Source organism: Ranitomeya variabilis, chromosome 8 (assembly GCF_051348905.1).
Source record: "Ranitomeya variabilis isolate aRanVar5 chromosome 8, aRanVar5.hap1, whole genome shotgun sequence".
Lineage (NCBI taxonomy): Eukaryota > Metazoa > Chordata > Amphibia > Anura > Dendrobatidae > Ranitomeya > Ranitomeya variabilis.
The window spans coordinates 3,279,142-3,304,024 of NC_135239.1; the positions used below are offsets into that span (position 1 = coordinate 3,279,142).

General features: G+C 51.1%; 1 protein-coding gene across 2 annotated transcripts in view; it reads left to right on the forward strand.

Moving 5' to 3' along the window:
- Positions 1-24,883, forward strand: part of LRRC41 (leucine rich repeat containing 41) — a 65,832-nt gene that overhangs the window by 27,536 nt on the left and 13,413 nt on the right. The window contains exons 2-9 of one of the 2 annotated variants that reach the window (XM_077276134.1): positions 7,363-7,449; positions 7,518-7,588; positions 8,498-9,464; positions 17,121-17,348; positions 17,429-17,602; positions 22,933-23,031; positions 23,114-23,236; positions 24,782-24,857. In XM_077276134.1, coding sequence (XP_077132249.1) covers positions 7,363-7,449; positions 7,518-7,588; positions 8,498-9,464; positions 17,121-17,348; positions 17,429-17,602; positions 22,933-23,031; positions 23,114-23,236; positions 24,782-24,857 — 1,825 coding nt within the window. The remainder of the gene's footprint in view (positions 1-7,362; positions 7,450-7,517; positions 7,589-8,497; positions 9,465-17,120; positions 17,349-17,428; positions 17,603-22,932; positions 23,032-23,113; positions 23,237-24,781; positions 24,858-24,883) is intronic. The other variant, XM_077276135.1, reaches the window with a different exon arrangement.

Below are 24,883 nucleotides of genomic sequence, written 5' to 3' on the forward strand. Positions count from 1 at the left end.
GTCAGGAGTGTAGTGTCTTGAGGACCTGGCTTGCTTGCCTCTGTCCTATGGACGGGGTACTTCAGTGCCTCCTGCACTTCTTCCTCGACCTGTTTCTCTGGACCAACTCTTGGGTTGCATGGGTCCAGTCTCTTCGGGGGCGTGGGTGCCCTGCACTGGTTCTGGAAATGGCCAAACTTGCCACAGATGTAACACTTGACACTTCTTCTGTCTTTGTAGGGTGGTTGCGCTTCCAGGTCAGTGGTCACCATGAGAGGGGCTGTCTTCTGCACCCCTGGTTGGGACTCAATCCCTTTGGCTACTGTGGACAACAGCATGATGGGTACTGCAGCGGCAGCGGGGTCCGGCCTGCTGATTGATGCTGCGGTGGTAAGACGGGGCCTGCAGGTGCATTCGTGGCGAGGCCCGGGGGTGCCATCAGACCGGCGGCTGCATCCAACCCAAGGTCTTGGGGCATTACAGGGGCTGCGGCTGCATCTGCCATCACTTCTTCCCCCTGCTCCAACATAGCTTCTCCCCTTTGCTAACCTTATTGAGGTCGGTGTCTCCTCTCTGGAGTCTGCAGCGGTTCTTCCGGTGTGTTGATCGGCACTTCGCAGCGTCTTCACCTCTGGCTCCCCTTCTGGTGTTCTCAGCAGCATGGCACCCTTTTCCTTCTTTGCGCTCTTTGTGGTGCTATAATGGCGGCAGTTTTGGTGACAATCGGCAATAAACAGTCTCCTAGGCGCACATAAAACATTTTTTCTGGGTCAGTCCACTGCTATTGACCTGTTCCTAGGCCTAGCCACTATCAGTGGTTTCCTGATTGGCTGTCTCAGTCCATGCCCGAAGGCCTGTGTATCTGGTCATGAATGGTGAAGCCCAAGTCTTGGAATACTTGCATTACTCTGCAATGAAACTTCTTTACAGACTCTATCTTATCTTGGCTCATGTCATGGCTTGTCCTGCCAATCTGCCTTTGGCCCACTCTCTGAGCTGTTCAATTAGCTGTGGCCCTGACTCCCAAGCGTGTATGTCTGATTCTGCTGGAAGTTTGAATTGTTCCTTCATGATTGGCCAGAGTGCGTCACCTGCTTCTATTTCCATTCATGGCCCAGAGATCATTCCAGGTGGCTGCATATTTTCACTGGTTCTGCTACATTCTTTGGTAAAATGGCATGGGATGCATCCCTGGGTCTGGAAGATTGTCACCTGACTTGAAGTGCAGTGCACATAGTGTAATGGTGGTGCTTCTATCTGCCCCTGTATTCTTGGTGCCTGTGGGTTTCTTTCCTAGTACTGGACAGCATGTATGATGTTCCCTCTTCATCTTCATCAGAGGAATAGTCGTGATGGCTTGTACTGGGGTCATACACTGGCTGATTTTGGACTTAGAAGTTGCTGTGAGGATGTCTCCCCCCTTGCTGAAGCTGTGATGGATTAGGCTTATAGTTGTATGTTGGTGTGAATGTAGGCAGCTCTGACCGGTGCTGAATTTGTACATTATCAATACATGGTGATATTAGTTCTCCCCCCTCTGCACCCAGGGCTGAGCTGTCTGCTACCTGATGTGTCTGGGGCTGCCCACTGTAGGGGGGGGCTTTCACCTTCTTTCCCAAATATCACAACTGGCAATGGCTGGACTGTGCCAGGGGCATAGAGGGAAACCTTGTGCTGTAAGCACCATATTGTTTGAATTGGGCGTTGGCCCAGCCGGCAACAAGGAGGGAAAAAGAGGAAGAAGAAGGAGGAGGGGTTGAGGAGTGAGACAAAGGAGAATAGTAGGAGGGGAGAGAGAATGTGGAGAGAGAGGGAGGAGAAGAGAGGAGAGAGAAGGAGGGGAGAAAGAGGGTGAGGAGAAGAGGGAGGAGAGATGGGTGTGGAGAAGGAAAAGAAGGAGGAGAAAGGTGTGGTGGGGGAGTGGAGAAGGAGGAGAGAAGAGAGAGAGGGGTGTGGAGAAAGAGGGAGGAGAGATGGGTGTGGAGAAGGAAAAGAAGGAGGAGAAAGGTGTGGTGGGGGAGTGGAGAAGGAGGAGAGAGAGAGAGAGGGGTGTGGAGAAAGAGGGATAGAGAGGGGAAGAGAGAGAAGAGAAAAAAATGTGGAGGAAGAGGAGAGGAAAGGAGAGAGAGAATGCGGAGAGAAAAGACTGACAGAGAAAAAAAGAGGATAGATGAGAACAACAAGAATAATAGAGAGGAGCAATTATGCCTTCTCCCTGTAGGGAGAGACGGGGCGCACCACATACTGTGCAAAAATAACTACCTATACCATGGATTCTGCTAAAAGCAGACTGTGCAGATTCTCCCGTCTCATACCCACAAAAATCACTTCCTGGTTTGCTCACATAACTTTCTGTACCACCTAAACGATGTAAGCTCTGCTGCTACTTCATACCATGTATTGGCATTCAGCAATCTAACATCAGCTACTGTAACTTCCCTTATTTTCCTTTCTACGTCATGCCACTCCGCAGCTTGAAATCTGCCATTCTAATGAATTTCACGTACTTTATACCTTCCAAAATCTTCACATACTCAACACCTTCGTGTTCTGCCACTATCTAGGGGCTGTTTTCTCATTAAGAAGTAAAAAGACTTTCCTGTTGCTCGGCCACTTTATTCCCCATGGCAAAAGCAAAAAATGAAAAACACACAAAAATGAAAAAAGGTACTAAAAAAAAAAACTTCTAAAAATGAGTACATAAAACTCTAAGAAAAACCCAAAACGATAAGAAAAACCGTCAAAAACTTAGTTCACAACCAAAAACTCAAAATTTTGATACAAAAGGAAAGAAAAACTTTTTTCAAAAATAAATAAATAAATAAAAAATAAAAAGGTAAAGAGATAGAAGATTGAGGAAAACTTAATTAAAAATTTTAAAATGCCGCAAAAAGAAAAAGACCCTTTAAGAGAGTAAAAAAATTAAAAATGAAAACGGCTTCTCTCTTCTCCTCTTTTTTTTTTTTTTTTTTTTTTTAAGTATCTCTGCGCTCAAATTCAGTCAGAGACACACTTCCTCTTTTTATTCCGTATGCTAGTGCAATAATATCAAATGTCACTAAAATCACATATCTGAAAAACATGTATGTCACATCAAAAATGATAGATACAATTTAACTTAACTTCTTCACAAAAAGCTACACATAGCCAGCATTGCAGCTGAAAACAGTCAGTAAAAAAAAAAAAAAAAAAAACCCTGATGTGACAGTGTGATTTACAATGCATATCTGTCTGCTAAACAGCACGGAGAAAGAGGAAGTTCGGAGAAGAGAGAGAAAAAAAAAGAAAAAAACTTTCTTTTACAGTTATATGCCCTTAAAGCGGCAATAGTACATGACACAAACAGAAACAGATACAGATAGACAATCCGAGAGATGCCCTTTTTAATTCTGTATTTGAAAAAACTGACCGTCACATCCATACATAGACTAAGTGTGAACAGGTGCTGAACCTAGAGTAACCAACTCATATATAGTCAAGTAAAAAAGGCAGCACACTGCAGCGCTGAAACATGCAAACATGAAACATGAAAACTGAACTGCAAGACTGCACTAGAAATATGAAAAATGAGAGCGTTTACCGTCACATCCATACATTTCAAATATATTATTTAGCCTTCTGACTGAGCACTCCGCCTCCTAGCCCAGGTGTTTTAATCGCAGCAGGTCCAGTACCCCTCCACAGAGAGAGAGAATATGAGTCTAGGAAGAGGTTTTCACAGGTACCCATTCACATGGAGATGTTTATTCTCAGCGAGGTAGGCAAGCGTAGGACCTGATATACGAGAGATGCCGTAAAGGGGCTATCAGGTACACATAAAATTGGCCATTTTTATGCGCTAAACGCTCTCATTTTTCATATTTCTAGTGCAGTCTTGCAGTTCAGTTTTCATGTTTCATGTTTGCATGTCTTAGCGCTGCAGTGTGCTGCCTTTTTTACTTGACTTTTTAATTCTGTGACACGTGCAGGCCGTTCTGGGAACAGACAACTGTCAATCGCACTGGCACGCATATGCCGGATTCTACCACCCTCCGCTCCGGTCGTCCTGACTGGCCGCCGGCTACGGGAATCTGCAGTAGCCCTCTAAGTTATCACTACCCGTGCCTGGAACATGGGACTGCCTGTCCCGAGACGTCCTGTCTCTCCTATTGCACGGGAATCTGTGATAGCTTATTCAGCGATTTGACCTCCTGCTGTCTGTTACCCAGCCACCATAAACAAAAGTCACTTTTTCCTTCTTCTCTCGGATTTTACACAAACACATAACATATACACGGCACACAGCAGACACCTCCCAGGGTGGATTCGTGGCTACGGATTTTTTACACTACCTGGGAATTTGTGACCAGACCACACCTGACCGGCAAGAGGCATAGACAAGGACTGGGCACAGGGGACTTTCAGGTAAGATGATAACATTTTCTTACCTTACTTATGGAGCTGCGCAGTCTCCTGCCCCTGTGCCAAGGCCACGGCTACAACCTCCGTATTTCCGGTCAGAAGGATCCCGTGCGTTTCATCCGTGCCGTTGGGCGCCATTCTGTTATGGAAATATTAGGGTTGGATAAATATATCCCTGTGTGTGCTGCGGCCGCTCCCAATTAGACTGAGTATTTTGAGCGCTCATCAAGAATGGACTGTACACAACTGTGACAGAACAACATTCCATCAATACTGATACTTTATTGTACATACATAGTTTTATATTTTCACATAGAAAGGAGTGGTTAGGGGTGGTTAGTTAATTACCATATTGTCTAGCTCCTCTGTCATTGGTTATCTAAACATATATGGAATATTGTGATTAATGCTCATATGACTGCTGATTAAGCTGATTAAGCAACTAGAATTGAGCTCTCTGCATGTAGGACAGAGTTGAGACATGTGACACTGTTGGTCTGCCGTTTCAGCAAGATTCAGCTATATTCTAGGCATTATTTCAGACATCTGACCCGAGTTCCTGTTTTTAAGATGGAAAAACCCCATACAATTTGTCTGGCTTATATCAGTTTGTCAGCCATTTTAAACCATTGATTATAATGTATATATTAGCTGTGAGTATATGAGTATATATGATTATAGAGGAGTATACATGCAAGTGAGATCTACATGATATATATATTTCTATCACACTGTGACTCGGGGTGTGTGATCGCTCTGACCCTGTGACTCGGGGTGTGTGATCCTGTGACTCGGTGTGTGTGATCGCTCTGACCCTGTGACTCGGGGTGTGTGATCCTGTGACTCGGTGTGTTTGATCGCTGTGATCCTGTGACTCGGTGTGTGATAGCTGTGATCCTGTGACTCGGTGTGTGTGATCGCTGTGATCCTGTGACTCGGGGTGTGTGATCCTGTGACTCGGGGTGTGATCGCTGTGATCCTGTGACTCTGGGTGTGTGATCGCTCTGATTCTGTGACTCGGGATGTGTGATCCTGTGACTCGGGGTGTGTGATCGATCTGATCCTGTGACTCGTGTTGTGTGATCCTGTGGCTCAGATGTGTGCAATCACTGTGATCCTGTGACTCTGGATGGGTGATCCTGTGACTCGGGGTGTATGATCGCTGTGATCCTGTGACTCAGGGTGTGTTATCGCTGTGATCCTGTGACTCGGGGTGTGTGATCCTATGACTAAGGGTGTGTGATCGCTGTGATCCTGTGACTCAGGGTGTGTTATCGCTGTGATCCTGTGACTCGGGGTGTGTGATCCTATGACTAAGGGTGTGTGATCGCTGTGATCCTGTGACTCAGGGTGTGTTATCGCTGTGATCCTGTGACTCGGGGTGTGTGATCCTATGACTAAGGGTGTGTGATCGCTGTGATCCTGTGACTCAGGGTGTGTTATCGCTGTGATCCTGTGACTCGGGGTGTGTGATCCTATGACTAAGGGTGTGTGATCGCTGTGATCCTGTGACTCAGGGTGTGTTATCGCTGTGATCCTGTGACTCGGGGTGTGTGATCCTATGACTAAGGGTGTGTGATCGCTGTGATCCTGTGACTCGGGGTGTGTGCTCGCTGTGATCCTGTGGCTCGGTTGTGTGTGATCGCTGTGATCCTGTGTCTCTGTGTGTTTGATTGATGTGATCTTGTGGCTCGGATGTGCGTGATCACTCTGATCCTGTGACTCGGGGTGTGTGATCGCTGTAATTTTGTTGCTCGGGGGGGGGGGGGGTGATCGCTGTGATCCTGTGGCTCGGATGTGTGTGATCCTGTGGCTCGGGGTGTGTGATCGCTGTGATCGTGTGGCTCGGGGTGTGTGATCGCTGTGATCCTGTTGCTCGGGGGCTGTGATCGCTGTGATCCTGTGACTCGGTGTGTGATAGCTGTGATCCTGTGACTCGGTGTGTGTGATCGCTGTGATCCTGTGACTCGGGGTGTGTGATCCTGTGACTCGGGGTGTGATCGCTGTGATCCTGTGGCTCGGGGTGTGTGATCGCTGTGATCCTGTTGCTCGGGGGCTGTGATCGCTGTGATCCTGTGGCTCGGATGTGTGATCGCTGTGATCCTGTGACTCGGGGTGTGTGATCGCTGTGATCCTGTGGCTCGGGATGTGTGATTGATGTGATCCTGTGGCTTGGTATGTGATTGCTGTGATCCTGTGGCTCGGATGTGTGATCGCTGTGATCCTTTGGCTTGGTATGTGATTGCTGTGATCCTGTGGCTCGGGGTGTGTGATCGCTGTGATCCTGTGGCTCGGGGTGTGTGATCGCTGTGATCCTGTGGCTCGGGGTGTGTGATCCCTCTGATTCAGGGTGTGTGATCGCTATGATCCTGTGGCTTGGATGTGTGTGATCGCTATGATCCTGTGGCTCGGGGTGTGTGATAGCTGTGATCCTGTGACTCGGTGTGTGTGATCGCTGTGATCCTGTGACTCGGGATGTGTGATCCTGTGACTCGGGGTGTGATCGCTGTGATCCTGTGGCTCGGGGTGTGTGATCGCTGTGATCCTGTTGCTCGGGGGCTGTGATCGCTGTGATCCTGTGGCTCGGATGTGTGATCGCTGTGATCCTGTGGCTCGGATGTGTGATCGCTGTGATCCTGTGACTCGGGGTGTGTGATCGCTGTGATCCTGTGGCTCGGGATGTGTGATTGATGTGATCCTGTGGCTTGGTATGTGATTGCTGTGATCCTTTGGCTTGGTATGTGATTGCTGTGATCCTGTGGCTCGGGGTGTGTGATCGCTGTGATCCTGTGGCTCGGGGTGTGTGATCGCTGTGATCCTGTGGCTCGGGGTGTGTGATCCCTCTGATTCAGGGTGTGTGATCGCTATGATCCTGTGGCTCGGATGTGTGTGATCGCTATGATCCTGTGGCTCGGGGTGTGTGATAGCTGTGATCCTGTGGCTCGGTGTGGGTTTCTGATTGCGGGGGTCATGTATTTTCAGGCCTCCCCGCTGTGATCCTCCAGGGTCTCCTCCCACTGATGAACATCTATTATCTGGAGAGGATAGAGCAGACGGCCGTGCGGAAGGGTGAGTGCTGCCCCATTGAAGCCCCTGCATATAGGGGACCTGTCTGATGCTGTGTTCTTCTCCTCCAGGACTTTCCACACAGTCCATCTGGTGCAAGTTGTGGAATGACATAATGAAAAGCAAACCCTCCAGATTCGGGGTGAGTTCATATTTAGGGACTGGGATTTATCCAAGGTTTATTCAGTATCTCCACGGACTGGTTGGCCTGTCTTCTCCTTGGTTGGGGTGGTGGGACATGTGGCCTGTCCTCCTCTTGTTCATGGGTGTAGGGGTGTATGTTCTCAATTTTTTTTTTCCTGGGGGTCCTGTCCCCCTCTTAGTCTTTGGGAGGGCTATCCTTTCCTTGGTCAGGGGTGACCTGGCCACTTCTCGATCAGGGGGCGAACATGCACTCTCCTCCATCTCCTCGGCCGGGGGATGAGGGCTGGGAGCTTGCCCTCTCTTCCTCTTCCCGTTCGGGGTTGGAGAGCTGCCCTCTCCTCCTCGATCATGGGTAGAAGCCTGCCCTCTCCTCCACCTCCTCCGATTAGGGGTGGCAGCCTGCCCTTTCCTCCACCTCTTCCTGTTGAGGGTGGCGGCCTGCCCTCTCCTCGGTCAGGGGTGGTGGCCTCTCCTTTCCTGTTCAGTCAGGGGTGGCAGCCTGCCCTTTCCTCTTCCTCCTCCTCGGTCGGGGGTGGCGGCCTGCCCTTTCCTCTTCCTCCTCCTCGGTCGGGGGTGGCGGCCTGCCCTTTCCTCTTCCTCCTTCTCGGTCGGGGGTGGCGGCCTGCCCTTTCCTCTTTCTCCTCCTCGGTCGGGGGTGGCGGCCTGCACTTTCCTCTTCCTCCTCCTCCTCCTCGGTCGGGGGTGGCGGCCTGCCCTTTCCTCTTCCTCCTCCTCGGTCGGGGGTGGCGGGCTGCCTTTTCCTATTCCTCCTCCTCGGTCGGGGGTGACGGCCTGCCCTTTCCTCTTCCTCCTCCTCGGTCGGGGGTGGCGGCCTGCCCTCTCCTTCTCCATCACAGTGTGGGTATTATTAGTGGCCGCTGACACTTTCCTCCATCTTTTCTTGCAGACGGTGACGTGCTGGAGGAAGAAGTTCCTGGAGTCGTTCTTCCACAATGTTTTGCGCGGGATTCTGGATGTGTCGTCTGACCACCGCCTGATCGACCACCGATTCTCCCCACTTATGCACAGCTCGCGCCATGTCTCGGAGCTGACCATCTGTAACAAGCAGCAGGGGGTGACGGAGTTGCCCCAAGCCGTTCTGGAGTGCCTCACCCAGTCTGTGGAGACGCTGAAGTTCCTGCACCTGCGCTCCTCTGACCCCGGCACGCAGAAGTCCCTGCGCCTTCTCCTGCACCATCTTATCCACCACGGGCGGGTGACCAAGGTGTCGGTGCTGTCCTGGCCCTGTCCTGACAACCAGCTGCTGGCCCTGATACTGACTATCAGCGCCGGGTATTGGGAGCCTGACCCTGAATCCCCCTGTAGCCTCTGCTGCCAGACCACCCACGACACTGAGTCTGGAGGAGACCCCAGAAGCTGCGTTCCCCCGGGCAGCACAGATAGTAGCGGCCTAAGTGCCTTGTTAAGTTTGCAGCCCCTTAATATCAGCCAGAATGTTTTCAGCCCCTCTGAGCAGAGCATTGTGCCTCCTGTGAAACAGTCTGCAGGAAGCCCCCTGTCCAGGAAGGGAACGGCCCACCACAGGCCCCCAGACAGGACGGCATCATCTACCTCACAGACAGGACTGGATCCAGCCACCAAGGGCCCTGCGGGGGGCCATGCCTCTGATCACAGTGACTTGTATGATTTCATCTTTAGTGTCTCCACCCGGGGGGAGGGGAACACCCCTGAGACGACACCTAAAGAGGAGAAGGCGGGTGTCAGGGAGTCTCCATTATTGGGAGTCATCCACTACCGAAGTGTCAGAGCTTTGAATCTACACAACGTTCCCCTTACTTTATCCTCCTGCCGCTCTCTGTGCCACCTGCTGTGCTCCTGGACTGCCCTAGAACGGTTGACCATGGCTTACAATGGTGAGGATCGCACCTGAAGCTCTGCTGTATCACAGTACAGGAGCTCAATGGTCACCCACTATCAGTGCCACTTGCCACGATGGCGCAAATGGGGGGAAATGAGCGGCAGAGTCGTGTTGTGCTGGAAGCAGGAAATTTGAGCAGGCGTAAGGTCTGTGCAACGGGTGTCTACAAACGGTATACGGCGGGTCTTGTGGGATGTTCCCGGTATACGGCGGGTCTTGTGGAATGTTCCCGGTATACGGCTGGTCTTGTGGAATGTTCCCGATATATGGCGGGTCTTGTGGGGTGTTCCCGGTATACGGAGGGTCTTGTGGGGTGTTCCCGATATACGGAGGGTCTTGTGGGGTGTTCCCGATATACGGAGGGTCTTGTGGGGTGTTCCCGGTATACGGCGGGTCTTGTGGAATGTTCCCGATATATGGCGGGTCTTGTGGGGTGTTCCCGGTATACGGAGGGTCTTGTGGGGTGTTCCCGATATACGGAGGGTCTTGTGGGGTGTTCCCGGTATACGGCGGGTCTTGTGGGGTGTTCCCGGTATACGGCGGGTCTTATTGGGTGTTCCTGGTATACGGCGGGTCTTGTGGAATGTTCCCGGTATACGGCGGGTCTTGTGGAATGTTCCCGATATACGGCGGGTCTTGTGGGGTGTTCCCGGTATACGGCGGGTCTTGTGGGGTGTTCCCGGTATACGGCGGGTCTTATTGGGTGTTCCTGGTATACGGTGGGTCTTGTGGGATGTTCCCGGTATACGGCAGGTCTTGTGGAATGTTCCTAGTATACGGCGGGTCTTGTGGAATGTTCCCGATATATGGCGGGTCTTGTGGGGTGTTCCCAGTATACGGAGGGTCTTGTGGGGTGTTCCCGGTATACGGCTGGTTTTGTGGAATGTTCCCGGTATATGGCGGGTCTTGTGGAATGTTCCCGGTATATGGCGGGTCTTGTGGAGTGTTCCCGGTATACGGAGGGTCTTGTGGGGTGTTCCCGATATACGGCTGGTTTTGTGGAATGTTCCCGGTATACGGCGGGTCTTGTGGGGCGTTCCCGGTATACGGCGGGTCTTGTGGGGTGTTCCCGGTATACGGCGGGTCTTATTGGGTGTTCCTGGTATACGGAGGGTCTTGTGGGGTGTTCCCGGTATACGGCTGGTTTTGTGGAATGTTCCCGGTATACGGCGGGTCTTGTGGAATGTTCCCGGTATACGGCGGGTCTTGTGGAATGTTCCTAGTATACGGCGGGTCTTGTGGAATGTTCCCGGTATATGGCGGGTCTTGTGGAGTGTTCCCGGTATACGGAGGGTCTTGTGGGGTGTTCCCGATATACGGCTGGTTTTGTGGAATGTTCCTAGTATACGGCGGGTCTTGTGGAATGTTCCCGATATATGGCGGGTCTTGTGGGGAGTTCCCGGTATACGGAGGGTCTTGTGGGGTGTTCCCGATATACGGAGGGTCTTGTGGGGTGTTCCCGGTATACGGCGGGTCTTGTGGGGTGTTCCCGGTATACGGCGGGTCTTATTGGGTGTTCCTGGTATACGGCAGGTCTTATTGAGTGGTCCTGGTGTACGGCAGGTCTTGTGGGGTGTTCCAGGTATACTGGGGTCTTGTGGGATGTTCCTGGTATTCGGCGGGTTTTGTGGGGTGTTCCTGGTATTCGGCGGGTTTTGTGGGGTGTTCCCGGTATACTGGGTTCTTGTGGGATGTTCCTGGTATTTGGCGGGTTTTGTGGGGTATTCCCTGTATATGGCGGGTCTTTTGCTGCGTTTTCTCTGTATACGGCGGGTTTTGTGGGATGTTCCTGGTATACGGCGGGTCTTATGGGATGTTACCAGTATACGGCAGGTCTTGTTATTATTATTATTTATATAGCACCATTAATTCCGTGGTTCTGTACAAAAGAAAGGATTACATACAGAGTTATAGATATCATTTACACTACACAAATTTATGATGACAGACTGGTACAGAGGGGAGAGGACCCTGTCTACGGGATAATGGGGAAGAGACAGAAGGTTGGGGGTGAGGCGGCAGCTCTGGTGTTGGTGAGGCGGCAGCTCTGGTGGTGCTGAGGTGGCAGAATGGTTATTGCAGGCTGTAGGCTTTCCTGAAGAGATGGGTTTTCAGGTCCCTTCTGAAGGATCCGAGGGTGATGGATAATCGGACGTGTTGAGGTATGGAATTGCAGAGGATGGGGGATATTCGTGAAAAATCTTGGAGGCGGTTGTGTGAGGAACGAAGAAGTGTGGAGGAGAGAAGGAGGTCTCGGGAGGATCGGAGATGATGAGTTCGGTTTTGTCTACATTGAGTTTTAGGAAGTGAGAGGTGAAGGAGGATATGGCTGATAGACACTCTGGGATTCTGGAGAGCAGAGAAGTAGATCTGAGTGTCATCTGCATACAGGTGGTACTGGAAGCCATGGGACTTTGAGTTGTCCTAGGCCAAGGGTATAGATTGAGAAGAGTAGGGGTCCTAGAACAGAGCCTTTGGGGACTCAGAGAGCGGGTGGGATGAGGAGGTAGTGTGGGAGTGGGAAACGCTAAATGTGCGGTCGGAAAGGTATGAAGCAATCCAGGACAGGGCGAGGTCTTTGATGCCAAGGGAAGAAAGAATCTGTAGCAGTAGGCAGTGGTCAACTGTGTGGAAGGCAAAGGACAGGTCGAGAAGGAGGAGGATGGAGAACTCTGTTAGCTTTGGCTGTGAGTAAGGGTACCGTCACACAGTGCAATTTTGATCACTACGACGGTACGATTCGTGACGTTCTAGCGATATAGTTACGATATCGCAGTGTCTGACACGCAGCAGCGATCAGGGATCCTGCTGAGAATCGTACGTCGTAGCAGATCGTTTGGAACTTTCTTTCGTCGCTTGATCACCCGCTGTCATCGCTGGATCGTTGTGTGTGACAGCGATCCAGCGATGCGTTCGCTGGTAACCAGGGTAAACATCGGGTAACTAAGCGCAGGGCCGCGCTTAGTAACCCGATGTTTACCCTGGTTACCAGCGTAAAAGTAAAAAAAAAAAAACCGTACATACTCACCATCTGATGTCCGTCCGGTCCCTTGCCGTCCGCTTCCCGCTCTGACTGTCTGCCGGCCGGAAAGTAAGAGCAGATCACAGCAGTGACTTCACCGCTGCGCTCTGCTCTCACTGTACGGCCGGATCTGTCAGAGCAGGAAGCAGACGGCAAGGGACCTGACGGACATCAGATGGTGAGTATGTACGGTTTGTTTTTTTTACTTTTACGCTGGTAACCAGGGTAAACATCGGGTTACTAAGCGCGGCTCTGCGCTTAGTTACCCGATGTTTACCCTGGTTACCCGGGGACTTCGGCATCGCTCCAGCGCCGTGATTGCAACGTGTGACCGCAGTCTACGACGCTGGAGCGATAATCATACGATCGCTGCGACGTCACGGATTGTGCCGTCGTAGCGATCAAAATTGCACTGTGTGACGGTACCCTAAGTCATTAGTAATTTTGATCAGGGCAGTTTTGTTGGAGTGGTGGGGGCGGAAGCCAGATTGGAGGTTGTCAAGGAGAGAGTTAGATGGGAGGTGGGAGGAAAGTTGAGCATGGACATGCTGCTCAAGGAGTTTGGGAGCAAACGGGAGCAGTGATATGGGGCGGTAGCTGGACATAGCAGTTGGGTCAAGGTTTGTTTTTTTGAGGATGGGTGTGATGGTGGCATGTTTGAAGGCAGAGGGGAAGGTACCAGAAGATAGCGAGAGGTTCAAGAGATGGGTTAGGGCTGGAATGATCATGTTAGTGAGGTTGGGGAGCAGGTGGGAAGGGATGGGGTCAAGTGCACAGGTGGTGAGGTGCGATTTGGAAAGGAGGTGAGTAAGTTCTCCTTCAGTGATGTTGGAGAGGGAAGTTATTAGGGAAGGGCAGAGGTCTGGTATATGGGGTGGTGGAACAGTTAAGGTTTGCCTTGTTTGGTCGATATTATTTTTGAAGTAGGTGGCGAAGTCCTCAGCAGAGATGAGGGGAGTTGGAGGTGGCAGTGGTGGGCAGGGAGAGAGTTGAATACGCTGAACAGATGTTTTGGGTTGTAGGATAATGAAGACACAAGGGTTGTGAAATAATTCTGTTTAGCAGAGGTGAGGGCTAATTTGAAAGCAAGTGTAGCTTGTTTGACAGCAGTGAAGTCGTCTGGCAGGCGTGTTTTCTTCCAACGCCGCTCTGCGATCCTGGATGCTTGTCGGAGTTTTATGGTGAGATTGTTGTGCCAGGGTTGCCTATTGATTTGTCGCTCTTTGCCATGCGTGACAGGGGCAACTGAGTCTATGGCTGATGTGAGGGTGGCGTTATAGAAAGCAGTGGTGCTGTCCGTGTTGTGGAGTGAAGAGATGCAGGACAGGGGTAGGAGAGCATATGTGAATGTCTAGGTGAGCAAGGTTTCTGCGGGGATGTGCTAGTGGCTGGACATGGGGGGGCGGGTGAGGAGGACAAGGATGAGTAGGTGAGTAGATGGTGGTCAGATAGGGGGAAGGGAGAGGTTGTGAGATTAGATAAGAAACAGAGGCGGGTGAAAATGAGGTCTAGTGTATGTCCGTCTGTGGGTGGCTGTGGAGGACCACTGGGTAAGTCCAAATGATGAAGTAAGGGCCAGTAGCTTGGAGGCTGCTGGCTGTCGGGTGTCAGTAGGGATATTAAAGTCAGCCATGATGATGGTGGGGATGTCAGCAGAGAGAAAGTGAAGCAGCCAGGTGGAGAATTGGTCAATGAAGGCAGTGGCTGAGCCCGGTGGTCGGTATATGACAGCCATTTGGAGATTGGAGGGAGAGTAGATACGGACAGAGTGAACCTCAAAAGAAGGGAGGATAAGGGAGGGTGGGGGTTGGAAAGGGCTGAAGGAGCAGTTTTTAGAAAGAAGGAAACCCACTCCTCCGCCATGTCTGTTGCCAGAGCGAGGAGTGTGGGTAAAGTGGAGGCCACCGTAACTCAGTGCAGCAGGGGAGGCCGTGTCGGGGGGTCAGCCAGGTCTCAGTGACGGCCAGGAAGGAAAGGTTGCGGGAAGTAAAGAGATCGTGGATCACGTGGGGCTTGTTGCATATAGAGCGGGCATTCCAAAGTGCCCCAGAGAGAGGAAGCAGGGGGGTGGGGGTCAGTGGCACAGATTTTAAGTGTGAGGGATTGCGATAGTTTCTCTTAGTGTGAGAAGTAAAGGGGTGAGGATTAGTGGGATGTATGAGGCGGGGGGGGGGGGGGCAGGAAGCAGAGAAAGGGAAAGCAGATGGGTGAGGGAGAGTAATCTGCTTGTATTACATTTTGGTAGGAGAGGTCTGAGGTTAAAGAGCAGGTCTGCAGATGAAGCGAGGTGGGGTAAGAGAGAGGGGCAGATAGTTATTTGATTTGAGGGTGCAGGGGTTTGGGGATAGCGAAAGAGGGTGAGGATTAGTGGAGCAAAAATGGTAAGGGCAAATGCGAGCATGGTTAAAGAGCAGGGGAGGATAAGAAAAGGTAAGTAAAATTAGAAGACAGGGATTAGTCTTACCGTCTGGGCGATTTCTGGTATATTTCTGATGTTACACTTAAGAGATGTCACATCTGACCGAGGTCAAATCTGAGCAGCTCCATTCAACTTATACCATTGAAGTGTCCATGAAATGAAGCCAGGTGAGAGAGGGGAGGAGGACGGAGCAGGAGGACAGCTCACAGTGGGGAGCAATTAACAGGTTGCAGTGAGTAGAACATTTGACCAGCATCAAAGATGAAGACAGAGACAGACAGGATAAGGCTACTTTCACACATCAGGTTTTCGCTGTCAGGCTCAATTCGGCTAAATTTAAAAAAAACAGATCCGGGGAATGTTGCTGCTGGATCTGTTTTTTTTCCAATAGACTTGCATTAGTGCCGGATGACATTGCGTTTCGTCCAGTTTTCGCCGGCAAATCTGCCGTTTCCAGTTTCTGGAAAAAACGTCCATAGCAACGTTTTTTGTCTCCAGCGAAAAAGCCGGAAGGCTGTTTGCTAGAATAGAAGCCTATGGGAGCCGGAAGGCGCCAGATCCGGAAAATGACGGATTCCGGCGCCGGATTCCGTTTTTTTAAACTGAGCATGCTCCAAATTTTTTTAATCCAATTATCTGGATATGCTAGTCAGAGACGTCGAAACAAAAAACAGATCCGTCACATCAGTTTTTCACAATCCGCCGGATCCGTTTTTTCCAACATTCGCAAGATTGTGCCTGATGCAAAAACCTGATGTGTGAAAGTAGCCTAAGATCGAAAGATGGGGCTGTGAGGAGCATAGACATGTCAATATGCAGTCAGTAAGGTTGCAGTATGATACATGGAATTAAAGTCAGGGAAAAAGCAGCAGCGTACCAGATAGAACAGAGGGAGAGATGTACATGGGATTGGGGGTGGGGGTCTTATCGGATGTTCCTAGTATACGGCGGGTCTTGTAGGATGTTCCCGATATAAGCCGGGTCTTGTGGGGGTGTTCCCGGTATACGGCGGGGTTTGTGGGGTGTTCCCGGTGTACGGTGGGCCTTGTGGAGTGTTCCCAGTATATGGCAGATCTTGTGTAGTGCTCTTGGTATAAGGCGGGTCTTGTGGGGTGTTCCTGGTATAAGGCGGGTCTGTGGGATGTTCCCGTTATACGGCAGGTCTTGTGGGGTGTTCCCGGTATAAGGCGCGTCTAGTGGGGTGTTCCCGGTATACGGCGGGTCTTGTGGGGTGTTCCCAGTATAAGGCGGGTCTGGTGGGGTGTTCCCGGTATAAGGCGCTTCTAGTGGGGTGTTCCCGGTATAAGGCAGGTCAGTGGGATGTTCCCGGTATACGGCAGGTCTTGTGGGGTGTTCCCGGTATAAGACGGGTCTGGTGGGGTGTTCCCGGTATAAGGCGCGTCTAGTGGGGTGTTACCGGTATAAGGCAGGTCTGTGGGATGTTCCCGGTATACGGCAGGTCTTGTGGGGTGTTCCCGGTATAAGACGGGTCTTGTGGGGTGTTCCCGGTATAAGGCGGGTCTGTGGGATGTTCCCAGTATACGGCAGGTCTTGTGGAATGTTCCCGGTATAAGGCGCGTCTAGTGGGGTGTTCCCGGTATACGGCGGGTCTTGTGGGGTGTTCCCAGTATAAGGCGGGTCTGGTGGGGTGTTCCCGGTATAAGGGGCTTCTAGTGGGGTGTTCCCGGTATAAGGCAGGTCAGTGGGATGTTCCCGGTATACGGCAGGTCTTGTGGGGTGTTCCCGGTATAAGACGGGTCTTGTGGGGTGTTCCCGGTATAAGGCGGGTCTGTGGGATGTTCCTGGTATATGGCAGATCTTGTGTAGTGCTCTTGGTATAAGGCGGGTCTGGTGGGGTGTTCCCGGTATAAGGCAGGTCTGTGGGATGTTCCCAGTATACGGCAGGTCTTGGGGGGTGTTCCCGGTATAAGGCGCGTCTAGTGGGGTGTTCCCGGTATAAGGCGGGTCTGTGGGGTTTTCCTGGTATACGGCGGGTCTTGGGGGGTGTTCCCTGTATAAGGCGGGTCTTGTGGGATATTCTCAGTACACGCCGTCTCTCGCGGGCCGCTCTCGGCGTACGCCGGCTCTCGCGGGCCGCTCTCGGCGCTGCCGCTGATCTGCGTGTCGGGTGCCCTGCCCCCTTTCTAGGCACTGGCTGATAACACAGAGTCATAGCTTGCAGGTTGTCTTAACCTCTCTCTTTTGCTCAGATCTCGGGGCCAATATTCAGCTGGTGTTGGAATCGCTGTCTGCGCTGTCCCGGGCCCCCCGCTGCTGCCTCCGCGTTTTCTCCCTCAGTGACTTCACCACCTTTGTGCCCATGCTGGAGCTGGCGCACGCCGTCCTCAGGATCTTCCCACAGCTTCAGCTGCTGTCACTGAGCTACGACCTGGAGAGTCCCAGTGAGTGGGTGCGAGCGGCGGAGGTGCCGTGTGCAGGTGTGACATCCTCTGCTGGGGTCGGGGACCCTCGGGGCGGCCGCCATTCTGTCGCCTCACTCATTCATGCCTTGTTACAGTCTCTGCAGAGAATCGGCTGCAGACACTGGAGCTTCGCTTCCCTCAGGACCCCGTACAGGTGGAGCGCCTCGTGTCCGTGCTGACGGCATCTCGCTCTCTGCTTGAGCTCTCTCTGGATAACGCCATGTTTCCCGGCCAGGATGATCTGAGGCGCGTCCTGCGGGTGATTGCAGGTAGGGACGCCTCCTCTGCGTGGGCGCTGTACGGTGGCTAGACTAGTATCCTATGAGAGAGCCCGATTACCTGCGATGCTCCCAGACCTGTCTCTTACAGGATGTGTACACTGTGTACATACATTACTGATCCTGAGTTACCTCCTGTATTATACCCCAGAGCTGCACTCACTATTCTGCTGGTGCAGTCACTGTACATACATTACATTACTGATCCTGAGTTACATCCTTTATTATACCCCAGAGCTGCACTCACTATTCTGCTGGTGCAGTCACTGTGTACATACATTACATTACTGATCCTGAGTTACCTCCTGTATTATACCCCAGAGCTGCACTCATTATTCTGCTGGTGCAGTCACTGTACATACATTACATTACTGATCCTGAGTTACATCCTGTATTATACCCCAGAGCTGCACTCACTATTCTGCTGGTGCTGTCACTGTGTACATACATTACATTACTGATCCTGAGTTACCTCCTGTATTATACCCCAGAGCTGCACTCACTATTCTGCTGGTGCAGTCACTGTACATACATTACATTACTGATCCTGAGTTACCTCCTGTATTATACCCCAGAGCTGCACTCACTATTCTGCTGGTGCAGTCACTGTACATACATTACATTACTGATCCTGAGTTACATCCTGTATTATACCCCAGAGCTGCACTCACTATTCTGCTGGTGCAGTCACTGTGTACATACATTACATTACTGATCCTGTGTTACATCCTGTATTATACCCCAGAGCTGCACTCACTATTCTGCTGGTGCAGTCACTGTGTACATACATTACATTACTGATCCTGAGTTACATCCTGTATTATACTCCAGAGCTGCACTCACTATTCTGCTGGTGCAGTCACTGTGTACATACATTACATTACTGATCCTGAGTTACCTCCTGTATTATACCCCAGAGCTGCACTCACTATTCTGCTGGTGCAGTCACTGTGTACATACATTACATTACTGATCCTGAGTTACATCCTGTATTATACCCCAGAGCTGCACTCACTATTCTGCTGGTGCAGTCACTGTACATACATTACATTACTGATCCTGAGTTACATCCTGTATTATACCCCAGAGCTGCACTCACTATTCTGCTGGTGCAGTCACTGTGTACATACATTACTGATCCTGAGTTACCTCCTGTATTATACCCCAGAGCTGCACTCACTATTCTGCTGGTGCAGTCACTGTGTACACACATTACATTACTGATCCTGAGTTACATCCTGTATTATACCCCAGAGCTGCACTCACTATTCTGCTGGTGCAGTCACTGTGTACATACATTACATTACTGATCCTGAGTTACATCCTGTATTATACTCCAGAGCTGCACTCACTATTCTGCTGGTGCAGTCACTGTACATACATTACATTACTGATCCTGAGTTACATCCTGTATTATACCCCAGAGCTGCACTCACTATTCTGCTGGTGCAGTCACTGTGTACATACATTACTGATCCTGAGTTACCTCCTGTATTATACCCCAGAGCTGCACTCACTATTCTGCTGGTGCAGTCACTGTGTACACACATTACATTACTGATCCTGAGTTACATCCTGTATTATACCCCAGAGCTGCACTCACTATTCTGCTGGTGCAGTCACTGTGTACATACATTACATTACTGATCCTGAGTTACATCCTGTATTATACTCCAGAGCTGCACTCGCTATTCTGCTGGTGCAGTCACTGTGTACATACATTACATTACTGATCCTGAGTTACATCCTGTATTATACCCCAGAGCTGCGCTCACTATTCTGCTGGTGCAGTCACTGTGTATATACATTACATTACTGATCCTGAGTTACATCCTGTATTATACTCCAGAGCTGCACTCGCTATTCTGCTGGTGCAGTCACTGTGTACATACATTACATTACTGATCCTGAGTTACATCCTGTATTATACCCCAGAGCTGCACTCACTGTTCTGCTGGTGCTGTCACTGTGTACATACATTACATTACTGATCCTGAGTTACCTCCTGTATTATACCCCAGAGCTGCACTCACTATTCTGCTGGTGCAGTCACTGTGTACATACATTACATTACTGATCCTGAGTTACATCCTGTATTATACTCCAGAGCTGCACTCACTATTCTGCTGGTGCAGTCACTGTACATACATTACATTACTGATCCTGAGTTACATCCTGTATTATACCCCAGAGCTGCACTCACTATTCTGCTGGTGCAGTCACTGTGTACATACATTACTGATCCTGAGTTACCTCCTGTATTATACCCCAGAGCTGCACTCACTATTCTGCTGGTGCAGTCACTGTGTACACACATTACATTACTGATCCTGAGTTACATCCTGTATTATACCCCAGAGCTGCACTCACTATTCTGCTGGTGCAGTCACTGTGTACATACATTACATTACTGATCCTGAGTTACATCCTGTATTATACTCCAGAGCTGCACTCGCTATTCTGCTGGTGCAGTCACTGTGTACATACATTACATTACTGATCCTGAGTTACATCCTGTATTATACTCCAGAGCTGCACTCACTATTCTGCTGGTGCAGTCACTGTACATACATTACATTACTGATCCTGAGTTACATCCTGTATTATACCCCAGAGCTGCACTCACTATTCTGCTGGTGCAGTCACTGTGTACATACATTACTGATCCTGAGTTACATCCTGTATTATACCCCAGAGCTGCACTCACTATTCTGCTGGTGCAGTCACTGTGTACACACATTACATTACTGATCCTGAGTTACATCCTGTATTATACCCCAGAGCTGCACTCACTATTCTGCTGGTGCAGTCACTGTGTACATACATTACATTACTGATCCTGAGTTACATCCTGTATTATACTCCAGAGCTGCACTCGCTATTCTGCTGGTGCAGTCACTGTGTACATACATTACATTACTGATCCTGAGTTACATCCTGTATTATACTCCAGAGCTGCACTCACTATTCTGCTGGTGCAGTCACTGTACATACATTACATTACTGATCCTGAGTTACATCCTGTATTATACCCCAGAGCTGCACTCACTATTCTGCTGGTGCAGTCACTGTGTACATACATTACTGATCCTGAGTTACCTCCTGTATTATACCCCAGAGCTGCACTCACTATTCTGCTGGTGCAGTCACTGTGTACACACATTACATTACTGATCCTGAGTTACATCCTGTATTATACCCCAGAGCTGCACTCACTATTCTGCTGGTGCAGTCACTGTGTACATACATTACATTACTGATCCTGAGTTACATCCTGTATTATACTCCAGAGCTGCACTCGCTATTCTGCTGGTGCAGTCACTGTGTACATACATTACTGATCCTGAGTTACCTCCTGTATTATACCCCAGAGCTGCACTCACTATTCTGCTGGTGCAGTCACTGTGTACATACATTAGATTACTGATCCTGAGTTACATCCTGTATTATACCCCAGAGCTGTACTCACTATTCTGCTGGTGCAGTCACTGTGTACATACATTACATTACTGATCCTGAGTTACATGCTGTATTATACCCCAGAGCTGCACTCACTATTCTGCTTTTGCAGTCACTGTGTACATACATCACATTACTGATCCTGAGTTGTATACTGTATTATACCCCAGAGCTGCGCTCACTATTCTGCTGGTGCAGTCACTGTGTACATACATTACTGATCCTGAGTTACATCCTGTATTATACTCCAGAGCTGCACTCACTATTCTGCTGGTGCAGTCACTGTGTACATACATTACATTACTGATCCTGAGTTACATCCTGTATTATACTTCAGAGCTGCACTCACTATTCTGCTGGTGCAGTCACTGTGTACATACATTACATTGCTGATCCTGAGTTACATCCTGTATTATACCCCAGAGCTGCACTCACTATTCTGCTGGTGCAGTCACTTTGTACATACATTACATTACTGATCCTGAGTTGTATCCTGTATTATACCCCAGAGCTGCACTCGCTATTCTGCTGGTGCAGTCACTTTGTACATACATTACATTACTGATCCTGAGTTACATCCTGTATTATACCCCAGAGCTGCACTCACTATTCTGCTGGTGCAGTCACTGTGTACATACATTACATTACTGATCCTGAGTTACATCCTGTATTATACCCCAGAGCTGCACTCACTATTCTGCTGGTGCAGTCACTGTGTACATACATTACATTACTGATCCTGAGTTACCTCCTGTATTATTCCCCAGAGCTGCACTCATTCTGCTGGTGCAGTCACTGTGTACATACATTACATTACTGATCCTGAGTTACATCCTGTATTATACCCCAGAGCTGCACTCATTCTGCTGGTGCAGTCACTGTGTACATACATTACATTGCTGATCCTGAGTTACATCCTGTACTATACTCCAGAGCTGCACTCGCTATTCTGCTGGTGCAGTCACTGTGTACATACATTACATTACTGATCCTGATTTACATCCTGTATTATACCCCAGAGCTGCACTCACTATTCTGCTGGTGCAGTCACTGTGTACATACATTACATTACTGTTCCTGAGTTACCTCCTGTATTATACCCCAGAGCTGCACTCACTATTCTGCTGGTGCAGTCACTGTGTACATACATTACATTACTGATCCTGAGTTACCTCCTGTATTATACCCCAGAGCTGCACTCACTATTCTGCTGGTGCAGTCACTGTGTACATACATTACATTACTGTTCCTGAGTTACCTCCTGTATTATACCCCAGAGCTGCACTCACTATTCTGCTGGTGCAGTCACTGTGTACATACATTACATTACTGATCCTGAGTTACCTCCTGTATTATACCCCAGAGCTGCACTCACTATTCTGCTGGTGCAGTCACTGTGTACATACATTACATTACTGATCCTGAGTTACCTCCTGTATTATACCCCAGAGCTGCACTCACTATTCTGCTGGTGCAGTCACTGTGTACATACATTACATTACTGATCCTGAGTTACATCCTGTGTTATACTCCAGAGCTGCACTCACTATTCTGCTGGTGCAGTCACTGTGTACATACATTACATTACTGTTCCTGAGTTACCTCCTGTATTATACTCCAGAGCTGCACTCACTATTCTGCTGGTGCAGTCACTGTGTACATACGTTACATTACTGATCCTGAGTTACATCCTGTATTATACCCCAGAGCTGCACTCACTATTCTGCTGGTGCAGTCACTTTGTACATACATTACATTACTGTTCCTGAGTTACATCCTGTATTATACCCCAGAGCTGCACTCACTATTCTGCTGGTGCAGTGGGGTTCTGACTGTCACTCACTTTCCCCATTGATCTCCAGACGGTAACACTTCTCTGAGACGGTTGAGTTTCCATGATATGAAGATGTCGGACGCTCACTGTGAGATTCTGCACTTACTGAACCATTCCAGACTTGAAGGTACGTTGTCGGCTCTCTCCCTCCTCGGTTCTGGGGGTGGTTGTCGGCCCTCTTCACCCCTCATGTCTCTCTCTCCCTGTAGAGATGAAGTTCTCGTTCTGCCGCCTCTTTGAGGAGGGGTCCGGTGATTTTCTCGTGGACTTTGTTGCAGCCATCAAGAGAAACCCGAACGTGAAGATCTTGAAGCTCAGCGGGAACCGGCTGGGTAATGAGCTCCCAATATTCACCTGAAAATGCTTGGTTCTCAGATCCTGGGGGAGGTGCTGGGCTCTCAGATGCGGGGGTCCTGGGGAGGTGCTGGGCTCACAGATGCGAGGGTTCTGGGGGAGGCACTGGGCTCTCAGATGCGGGGGTCCTGGGGGAGGCGCTGGGCTCTCAGATGCGGGGGTCCTGGGGGAGGTGCTGGGCTCTCAGATGCAGGGGGTCCTGGGGGAGGTGCTGGGCTCTCAGTTGCGGTGGTCCTGGGGGAGGTGCTGGGCTCTCAGATGCGGGGGTCCTGGGGGAGGTGCTGGGCTCTCAGATGCGGGGGTCCTGGGGGAGGTGCTGGGCTCTCAGATGCGGGGGTCCCGGGGGAGATGCTGGGCTCACAGATGTGGGGGTCCCAGGGGAGGTGCTGGGCTCTCAGATGCGGGGGTCCCGTGGGAGGTGCTGGGCTCTCAGATGCTGGGGTCCCGGGGGAGGTGCTGGGCTCTCAGATGCTGGGGTCCCGGGGGAGGTGCTGGGCTCTGATGCTGGGGTCCCGGGGTAAGGTGCTGGGCTCACAGATGTGGAGGTCCCGGGAGAGGTGCTGGGCTCTCAGATGCGGGGGTCCCGGGGGAGATGCTGGGCTCAGAGATGTGGGGGTCCCGGGGGAGGTGTTAGGCTCTCAGATGCGGGGGTCCCGGGGGAGGTGCTGGGCTCTCAGGTGCGAGGGTTCTGGGGGAGGCACTGGGCTCTCAGATGCGGGGGTCCTGGGGGAGGCGCTGGGCTCTCAGATGCGGGGGTCCTGGGGGAGGTGCTGGGCTCTCAGATGCAGGGGGTCCTGGGGGAGGTGCTGGGCTCTCAGTTGCGGTGGTCCTGGGGGAGGTGCTGGGCTCTCAGATGCGGGGGTCCCGGGGGAGGTGCTGGGCTCTCAGATGCGGGGGTCCCTGGGGAGGTGCTGGGCTCTCAGATGCGGGGGTCCCTGGGGAGGTGCTAGGCTCTCAGATGCTGGGCTCACAGATGCGGGGGTGCCGGGGGAGGTGCTGGGCTCTCAGATGCGGGGGTGCCGAGGGAGGTGCTGGGCTCTCAGATGCGGGGGTCCCGGGGGAGGTGCTGGGCTCTCAGATGCGGGGGTCCCTGGGGAGGTGCTGGGCTCTCAGATGCGGGGGTCCCTGGGGAGGTGCTAGGCTCTCAGATGCTGGGCTCACAGATGCGGGGGTGCCGGGGGAGGTGCTGGGCTCTCAGATGCGGGGGTGCCGAGGGAGGTGCTGGGCTCTCAGATGCGGGGGTCCCTGGGGAGGTGCTGGGCTCTCAGATGCGGGGGTCCCTGGGGAGGTGCTGGGCTCTCAGATGCGGGGGTCCCGGGGGAGATGCTGGGCTCACAGATGTGGGGGTCCCGGGGGAGGTGCTGGGCTCTCAGATGCGGGGGTCCCGGGGGAGGTGCTGGGCTCTCAGATGCGGAGGTTCTGGGCTCTCAGATGCGGGGGTCCTGGGGAGGTGCTCGGTCTTGGTGTCTGGTTCTGCGGGGCCACATTTGACTTCTTGTATCTTACTGCTGTTTTTCCTGCAGGTAACGAGGGGCTCTGCGTTCTGGCTGATCTTTTCTCCTCTGACGCAGTGTCTGGGATCCACTACCTGGATGTCAGGTGATGTTCTGTCCGCCGCCCCCCAT